We start from the raw sequence: 10,070 nt of genomic DNA on the forward strand, positions 1-10,070 counted from the left end.
CTAACGCCTTAGCACTGTGGCAGATGTGTGGCCAAGATTCTCTAGAAGTTTAAGGTTTTATTTGGAATTTTAACTAGTCAATGGAGGCTCTTTCCAGATTTTATTAGAACAAACCTTCGCATGTACACATAGCCTCAATGAGACACACTAATATGCTTCCTTTTCTCCTCTACATAGAATTTTTCTACTCAATGGCATAAGTATTTAGTTAATTGCTTATTTTTAGTGAGTAAAATGTGTCATTGCCCTTTCGAAGCCAACCTAATGCGTAAAATAATAAAGTAAATGCGTTAACTAAAAACTATGAGGTTGATAATTTTATGCATCTCCGGAAATTAGGTATTTTTTATATCAAAAAACACCAGCTCATTAAAATGAAACGTATTTTGTAAAAACAATTTTGTTTACATTTAGAACAACTTAAAGATCAGGAGATTTTTCGATAACATAATTAAGTGTAGCTTGTATTGACGCATTCCCATATTCAAATGTTATTTGCTTTCGCCCATTGATCTTATTTCAGTATTTTTGAATAATAAATACAACTTTCCTTAATTTGAAGATTTCTGATAAGTAAGGTCTCGTTGGGTCAAGGATCATGCTTGTGCACACTTAGCTCTATTATACAAATTATATACATATAATAATTTAAGTAAATGAATACATCTCATTATTAAGTATTACCATATACCAAAATATTTCTTATCTCCTACCACGTATTATGAAATCTTCAAAATGCGACATCTCGTGAACTTCCTTTTGTGGGGCGTGAGCGCGTATGTTACTTAAACTTGTAATAGATGAACGCCCGCTGCATTGTCAAATACAAAAGGCGAGCGTGAGCGATTAAATGTATAGATTACTGGTAAATAATTATTTGAAAAAAAAAAATGACTTTTATAATTGGGGATCAAGAAATATAGAAGCATAAATTCCGTATTTTCTTAGTTACGTTTTATTATTATCAGTGCACGTAGGCTATTAATCAAAAATAAAGTAAGATCACGTATCAGTACATTTCAAATTTTAAATGAAATCATACAAGCGTGTTGTATTTGTTATCAATCAATGTTAAAGACATTTTTCTTACAAGAACGTTGTGATGAGTTCTTTATCGCATTAAAACAACATTTTCCACGAAATTCAATGAGTTATATATATTTTTGTATTTTACAATGCATACTTCCTCTGAATGTAGATCTGTATTTGGGATTTGTTAATTTCTCTGAGAAAGTTTAAACTGATTGCCACTTGAGTCATTAAAATGTACTGACTAGTCAAAGAACGACGAAAGTTCATGAGTATTTTACATTTAATTATATTCCTTTCAAGAATAAAAATATGTAAAAATTTAAATAAATAGCGAAAAGATAGTAATAATCGATAAATTAAACTCAAATTTATCGATTTTTTAAATAAGTTATTTTATGTAAATGTGAAATGTGACTAAATTTTAAAGTATAGCCATGGCTCTTTAAAAAGTATTAATTAAAATTTATAACAAAAATACAAATTGAACAATGACTGTGTTAACAATTAAATTTATCGCCTGCTGTGTCCAACTGCTAGCAATTGGTAAACAAATTGTAAAAACAAACAGAGCTACTACACAGGTGATTATTGTGAAAATGTAAAGTGACGTGTTGACTTTGTAGTTGTAATAGAAAATTGGTGTGCATTGGAATTTTCTTGAATATTGCAAATTTGCACAAAATTCCTTCGTATAATAAAATTATATTTATTTGATGGCAAACACGTAAGGCGAAACGGTGTGAATCATTTGCATATTTGGATAAATTCACTGACAATGGCGTTGCAAAAGCGTTTTGTTTATATGCTCACGCTTGTGATATATGCTTTGTTATGCAGTGTAATTGCTGAACCAAGTGATACTAATGGCATTGAAAAATCAGTACTCAATAGCAGCTTAACAAATAATACAATAGCATCAGTTGAATCAGCCTCTGTTCAAAATGCATCAACCGGACAGAATGTAGATAGTAACAGTGGCGCATCAAGCGTAGCCACCACGGATGTGCAGAATGCGTCGAAAACAAGTACAACTAATAAATTAAACATTGCTAATACAAACGGAACTAAGGATACACTAATAAATAGCGGAAATGCTACGAATGGCACGCAAACAAACACCACAACAACTGCAGTAGTGACACCTGGGAACGCTACGCAGAATGTGACAACACCTACTGCAGATCCGCCACTACCAGATCAACATGCTGTGGAACAGGAACACAATTCATCTTTGTCACTTTTCTTCGTAATCTGCGTCATTATGCTGGGCATATTGCTGATACATTCAATGCTACAGACTGGATTCCAATACTTACCGGAAAGTATAGTTGTTGTGTTTTTGGGCGCACTAATTGGGCTGCTGCTGAAAGTTATGTCGGGAGAAAATGCTAGTTGGAAACGAGAGGAAGTGTTTTCGCCAACAGGATTCTTTCTTGTGCTGCTACCGCCGATCATCTTTGAATCTGGTTATAATTTGCATAAAGGCAACTTCTTCCAAAATATTGGCTCTATCTTAGTATTTGCAATATTTGGCACGACAATCTCGGCATTAGTGATAGGCGCTGGCTGTTATCTACTTGGTGTAGCAGAGGTCGCATATAGGTGAGCAATTAAGGAATAATAGAATTTAATGAGCACTGTTTTTTATGTGTTCACACACACATTCATTTGCAATGATAAGCAATTTGTTAATTAGTTGAAGTAAACATATTTATTAAAATAACGGACCCCACTCAACGAATCATTTATTTCTCAGGCTTGACTTCTCCGAATCGTTCGCATTTGGATCGTTGATATCAGCGGTGGACCCAGTGGCGACTGTTGCCATATTCCACGCATTGGACGTCGATCCAATACTAAACATGTTGGTGTTTGGTGAAAGCATTTTGAATGACGCCATCTCCATTGTACTGACCACCTCAATTACACAGTCGGCTAACACGCCCGCTAATACGCAAGCGACAACCGGTGAGGCGATCTTTTCAGCGCTGAGAACATTTTGCGAGATGTTTTTCGCATCTGCCGGCATCGGTGTTGTCTTCGCGCTCATATCGGCGCTGCTGCTAAAACACGTTGATTTGCGTAAACATCCCTCGCTGGAGTTCGCGATGATGTTAATGTTCACCTATGCACCCTACGTACTAGCGGAGGGCATACATCTGAGCGGTATTATGGCCATACTATTTTGTGGCATTGTCATGTCACACTACACACATTTCAATCTTTCCACCGTCACACAAATCACAATGCAACAAACTATGCGTACGCTATCTTTCATCGCAGAAACGTGTGTTTTCGCATACTTGGGTTTGGCAATCTTCTCTTTCAAGCATCAAGTAGAGCTATCCTTCGTGATATGGTCCATTGTGCTGTGCTTAATTGGACGCGCATGCAACATATTCCCATTGGCATTCTTGGTTAACAAATTCCGCGAGCACAAAATCACCAACAAAATGCAGTTCATCATGTGGTTTTCGGGTTTACGTGGCGCCATTTCCTATGCACTCTCCTTACATTTGGATCTGCCAAATGACGAAACGCGCCGTGTGCTCATCACCACCACTCTCATTATCGTGCTCTTCACAACACTCTTCTTCGGTGGTTCCACCATGCCATTGCTGAAATACTTGAAACCTGGCAAAAAACGGCGCTCACGTTCTGGACGCAATTCGAACTCGGCGACTGTAGCACGTCGCGGCGCCTCGCGTTCACGCAAACGTTCCAAATCCATTTCGTTATCGAAGACGCGTGAATGGGGACAAGCCATCGACTCCGAACACTTATCCGAGTTGACTGAGGAGGAAGATGTGTCATTCGCGCAAACACGCGTCGGCGGTTTTGGGCGCATGGACCGCAAGTTCTTCATACCATTCTTTACGCGGCGCTTCAACAGCCAAGAACTGCATGAGTGCAAATCACAAATGGCCGATTTGACTAACAAATGGTATCAAGCGATACGCATCAGTCCACTGGACTCGGATGAGTCAGATGAGGAGCTCGGCATGTCGGCGAGCACGAGTCAGAGCACATTGAGTGCGCCGCGCACCTAAATCCTAACCTAGAAAATGTCAGTTAAGGTCGGTGAAATCAGGAACACAATTGCCAAATGAAAGCTGGGATTTTTCGTCTAGTTCAAAGTGAAAGAGCTAGTTAATTTAGTGTCAAGGGTGAAAGTATTTTATTTCATATACATTTTATTAAGTTAACGGTATTTATTTCTGCTTGCGGTTTTACTTTTAAAGGCTCAAACAAACGGTGGCGGGTTTACAAATTTTTTGTTGTTGTTTTTATTTATATTATTTTTATTTTTATTGAGCAGTACGAACGATACGAGTGAGCTGTGCTAAGCATAACACAAAATTTCTTTTTCCAAACGCTAACTTAAACTAAACTTAAGTCATAAACTTTACAGTATTTTTTTATGTCGCCATTAGCGATTCCATTTGCTTTAACTTAATGATCAAAAGCTTCAAGTTAATACACAATATCCGTGTGCTTTGTTTTAAATATACAAAAATATTGTATTTAAGCTTGAATGCAGCCATGTTCAAACTTAAAAATGTGCCCTTATTTAAGTGTATTTTTCAAATTTGTGTCATTTGCTGCATATTATTCATGCACTCATTCTTTAAGCGCAAAGTTCTCACCAAAGAACGCTAGTAATATAGTTATATACATACATTAATGTATTAATAATGTATTTTTAACAACAACAACAACATGTGTATATATATTTTGTGATTTTTTTTGCAACTCAAGTGAATCGAAAACCAAAAAGTGTAGTATATTAATACATTAACTAAATATTGTAAATGACTAATCAACCATAGCGAAAATTAAGCGCAAATAAATGTGATAAACACCAACAATTTGCTTTCATTTCCATTCAAATACGCGCTATAGTGGGCTTTAACGGTCGCTTCATACGACACAACGCACCATAACCGAAGGGCATGGTCGCACGCGTGCTAAAGTAGTAGACGCCCTTCTTCGGCACAGCCGGCTCACCGCCCATGAATGCGCTCGCACTGCACCAACGTGCGCCACAGCCGCATTTATAGTTCACGATGCTGTCATAGCTCTTACATTTGATCGCGCCAAAAGCCGTCGGATTACGCAAGGACTCCACGAAGTAGTATAACGCGCCGAAATGATCACAGGTGAAATCCGGCTCCATTGTGGTGACATTCGGACAATGCGGTTGTCCCAAACCCCAGTTGGGGTAGAAGGAGGCGTGTGCGAGGCTGTCAGCGGGGAATCCGAATAATGCCACATCACTTTGTATGGACTCCACATAGACGGCATCGGTTGGTGCGAGTCGCCACTTCGCGTCCAAAGTGCGGTGCACCGGCCCAGAAGCGTCCAATGCGTAGATGACACCGTATTTGTCGGGTTGCAGCAGCTTCCCGGCCATACCAGCGATGTGACAACCAGCGCTGTGTCCAATTAGATACATGGCAGTGTAGGGTATGGCAGTTTGGTTGTGTAGGAAACGTGTGAACTCATTGAGCTTCTGCGCGATTTCGGAAATTTCCACCACAACGCGCAAATAATTTATGTCCAATGAGTAATCCGACCAGTCAACTAAAACCACATTGTAATCGCCCTTTGCGAGGTAGGCATCTTTAATGGCGGCATTCGAACAAGTCGTCGTTTGACCATTCCAGCCGTGTATCGCTAATCTAAGAATTAATAAAATAAAAAAAATAAATGAAAAAATATTTTTTTGTTGTTTTGCTACCATAAGTTACTTCGTAGGCTTAGCGCAAAAGGTCACAAGTGCATAAAATGATTCATTTACCCAGTCAATATTTATTGCTTTCGCATTCAAACTCACCTGACTGGCCAACTGGCATTAAAGTTCGAGGTCAGCAGCCGGTTTCGGTCGCCCGTTAACAGTACTTGTCGTTTGTGTGGATTCTGTCGTGTAAACAGATCATATCGCAATTGTTTTTGTCGCGGACGTGATCCTGGATCGAGTATTTGACGGGCCTCTTTCGAAACGAGTCCCGCTATAAATTCCACTGTAAACGGTTCGCAGTAACCCAACTGGTTGTGAAATATTTGCGCTTTGTTTTTGTCAAGGGCTAGGCACGGTTGCACAGTGAATCATCACCAGGAAAGACATGTAACGGAACAGTCAATAACAAGTTGGAAAATAAAATTTTTTGTATTGCTTAAAATTTTTTCATATTCTCAGCAACCAGCATTCCAAAACGGTGTAAACAAAATAATCGGTGGAATTCAGTATCCACTTTTCAGTAGAAGTATTACAGAATTGTTATTTAAAGGCCTAGATTCGTGAGAATTATAATTTGATTTCACTCTAACAAAGGCCTTTGTTTTTTATGATTTGTCATACTTCTACCATAGTTTTGTTTACTTTTACGTGCCTAGTAGATAAGAATTTTCTTTATAGTATTATAGAAAGGCACGTTTTTATATAATTCTTTAGAGACCAATCACTTTTTAGACGCTAGAGAATGCTTCAAAATTTCTTATAAAATCGATTAGAGTTCGAAAATACCGAATTATAAAGTTAAATTAATTATTATAAATTTTTCAGCGAGGCTTTGTTGTAAACCAAGCACATCTCTAAACAACTTTCTTTATAGAGCACGTATTCAATGCTTTAGAATTCTTTGTTTTGCGGGAATTTTCGTATCTAGACTGATGTCATTGGTATTAGATCAACCGGAAGTGCAGAGATTATAATATCCGGTATAGCCCCCTCCGTAGCAGGGAGGAACTGAACTGATTGAAATAAAGTATGCTCAAAGAAGCACGCTGATCTAATTCCCCAAAAGTCGCTGAACATTGACATTTTCGTAATCCGTCAGAAATAATTGTAAATTCGACCCTCAATATTGCCTTTCCCACTAGAGAGAAGTGGGATAGGGGCGAGGTTGATAAAAATACAGGGATAAATATAGATATATAATTTCGATCGAAACTAGAGGAATGCTCTTTTCAGAAAAATTAGACATCAAAATCGCCTTCCGACTTGCAGATCACTGTAGTGTTTTCCAAGCAGAGATTACTGCAATCAAAGAAGTCCTACTCTTTGTAACAAGAGGCATTTTGTAGATAGCCTTCAAATCATTAAAGTATCTTAGAGTCACATCGAAGATAGTGTAAGAATCCTTTGAGATATTAATGGTACTATCTGACTATTTCACCATAAACCTGCAATGGGTGCCAGAACACAGTGATATGCCAAGAAACTGTGAAGCGGATGAACTGGCCTTACAAATAAATTCCGATAAGAGCCTCTGGCCACTTTTAGATATTTAATCGACAATGAAATGGACTATCACCAAATGAATATACCAAAATTGGACTTTTAGTAGACATTTGATATAATTTTTTGTATTTGATTGATAATAGTCCGCATAGTGTATCCAACAAATTTCAAGTCATTCGGTCAAGCTGTTTTTGAGATACGATGGAGGAAAGTTTGAAAAAGACCATTTTGAGAAAAACGCGTTCAAAGTTTCCACCTGTCAACTCAGCGCTTCGAAAAGCTCCCTCTTCTAACTGCTGTATCTTTAAAATCTATCTATATCTTTAAGATATCGAATTAAAAAAAAAAAACACTTTTCTACCGTATTCTAGACATGATAAGAAAGCAATTTATGAAAAAGAAATAAAAATCAATTTTTTGAGCCCATCACATGGGATGACCCCTTTAAGTCTTAATATTAATATAACCTTGATTAATATGTGTTGAAAGTACAACCCGACTTCATTCATTCTGGATCAGAGTGCCATACCTTCTTATATCGAGCTGTTCTTGATGCTTAAGCCATCTATTCTAAAGACAAATAAGCTGATATCATTTAAGATGGCGTTTTTTTTAAATTGGACGTGTTTGTCTTCCTAATATATTATATTTTCACAAAAAAAAAAAAAAATAATCCCAATAAGCTTTGTGGATATAGCGTTAGCTTTTAGCTGTCAGATAAATACACTTTAAATCCATTTGAGCTCGGAGTCACACTTTTACCTGTTTTCTAAAGTTATTATAAACAATTAATTGGTTCTTCCAATACTTCAGCAATTGATTCTAAATTATTTAATAACAAACATTTAAAATTTTGATCACAATTTAATTCAATGACAGAACAGCCGTCAATTTACGGCTTAATTTTTAATTGTTATTTTTTCATAAAATGTTTTTTTTTTGAATTTGTAATATCCAAACTGAGATCATCTCGACTTTAAAAAGTCACTTAATATAAAAAATACAAACTATTATTTTATCACAAAAACTTCGTTCATCATACTAACCGAGTACACCGGCGATGAAAATCACATACAAATAAAGAAATTTCATTTTTCGCACATAAGAAAATACAATTCTTTAACTTAGTGGAGTAAATTTAAGCGCTAGTCCCGCTATTACGCCTTACGCACTCACAACCGGCGATGTCCTGCACGCAACTGACCACAGACAATATAAGCTTGCACTATTTTAAATTTAACTCATCGCCGTTGCGTGTATGCGTCTCAGCCGGGCATTTAAAGTAGGAGTGGTGAAGCGTCACAACGCAGATTTAAGAACAAGTTTAATTGTTTTTAATATCACCTTTTTATCGATGCGACAATCAGCGGCTATTAAGCTACGCTTTAGTTTATTAATATATATGTATGTATACATATTTGTAATTGATTCGTTTCGTTTTTTTCCACCTTAATTACTTCCAGTCTACACTTTTTCAGGCTGATACTGAAAGTCTGATACACTAAAGTCGGGAAAGGGCTTGAGAAAGCGTAGTACACTTTAGAAGTGACATAAAAAACTCTTACTTCCGCAACTTTTTCTTTTCACACTTTCCCTTTTGCAAAAAAATTGCATATAAAGGGTGTCTTTTTAGAAATTTATAATATCATAAAGTGACAGCTGTCAAACCTGTTATCAAAATTACTCCATTACATCGCTTTTTGCGGGATTAAATCCAAGCAATGATCATTGCAGATGAATCAGTCACGATTAAACAGTTTTGGAAGGAGTGGTGGTCTTCAGAAGACACAAGCTATATACGCGGAAATCTGTTCAAACGCTTAAGATCTATAAATATTGCGACTAATAAAACAATTTCAATGACTTTTCTGTATTTTATTAATTTTCTATATCGTATAAATCTATATATATAATATTAAATTTTTATATCCCTTAAAAGGCACCCTATATTTATGAAAATTCACTTAGTATGCTTTCTACATTAAATAATTTTTGTTCTTTTTCATTGCAGGTAAATTCCAGTGTACTTTTCCATTCGCACATATATATACATACATATATATATCATGGCTGCTGATATATAACCGAGTTGCTTCCTTATTACATGCATACCCTTTAGAACTCGCGTACTTGTTTTGTATTCTCGCAACACTCAAAGCGTAGTAGCGAGAGGCATCACTTCATCCACTAACATTCGCATACATGAGGTTAGTATACGAGTAAATATACAATATTACCATTCAATTGCACTGCCTGTAGACATCAATATCTCCACGATGTCCTTGAAGCATTTATGAGAAGCAATAAATTGTAAGAAATATGAGTTAAGGGCACGTGCTGACCGCTGAAAACCAATTGCAACTCAATTGCAAGTCGTTGGACCAGTTTTTTTTTTGGTGCATGTCAACTCAAAGTGCGCTACAAACTATATTTTTTTATGGGCTTTTGAGGATTTTTTATTCCTCTTTTAAATTTCGAATAATTTTGCATTCTCACGCATTTAAAAAAACTCTGGGATTCAATTTATGCGGTTTCCGGTTTACAGATTTTAATTTCGTCAAATTAACGGCATGTACAGTTAGAATATTATTCCACAAACTCTATCTATTGTGAATAGTCTTAAATCAAAGCTTTTTCAAATGCTAAAGCTTAAAGTGCACAAAGTTTAAGAGTTGTATATGATGAATTACTCCGCACGTACAGTGGTGGCTATAAGATTGGGTATGCATTTAAAAAAAATATAAAAGAAGTTTCATCACGAGCTAATAGGTTTTATGCGAAGAAAACTTTAAAA

At 36.4% G+C, this 10,070-nt stretch overlaps 2 protein-coding genes across 2 annotated transcripts; one reads left to right on the forward strand and one right to left on the reverse strand.

Annotated features, from left to right (window-relative positions):
* Positions 1-1,496: 1,496 nt before the first annotated feature.
* LOC105213063 (sodium/hydrogen exchanger 8) lies at positions 1,497-4,285 on the forward strand. Its single transcript, XM_011185601.3, has 2 exons — positions 1,497-2,634; positions 2,789-4,285. Exons 1-2 carry the CDS (start codon positions 1,808-1,810, stop codon positions 4,080-4,082), a joined length of 2,121 nt encoding a protein of 706 aa, XP_011183903.2. The 5' UTR covers positions 1,497-1,807; the 3' UTR covers positions 4,083-4,285.
* Positions 4,207-8,768, reverse strand: LOC105213064 (pancreatic triacylglycerol lipase). The gene is made up of 3 exons (XM_054226980.1): positions 8,323-8,768; positions 5,870-6,119; positions 4,207-5,714 (listed from the first exon to the last, which is right to left on the reverse strand). Exons 1-3 carry the CDS (start codon positions 8,366-8,368, stop codon positions 4,919-4,921), a joined length of 1,092 nt encoding a protein of 363 aa, XP_054082955.1. The 5' UTR covers positions 8,369-8,768; the 3' UTR covers positions 4,207-4,918.
* Positions 8,769-10,070: the final 1,302 nt, after the last annotated feature.

Source organism: Zeugodacus cucurbitae, chromosome 3, assembly GCF_028554725.1.
Source record: "Zeugodacus cucurbitae isolate PBARC_wt_2022May chromosome 3, idZeuCucr1.2, whole genome shotgun sequence".
Classification (NCBI taxonomy): Eukaryota; Metazoa; Arthropoda; class Insecta; order Diptera; family Tephritidae; genus Zeugodacus; species Zeugodacus cucurbitae.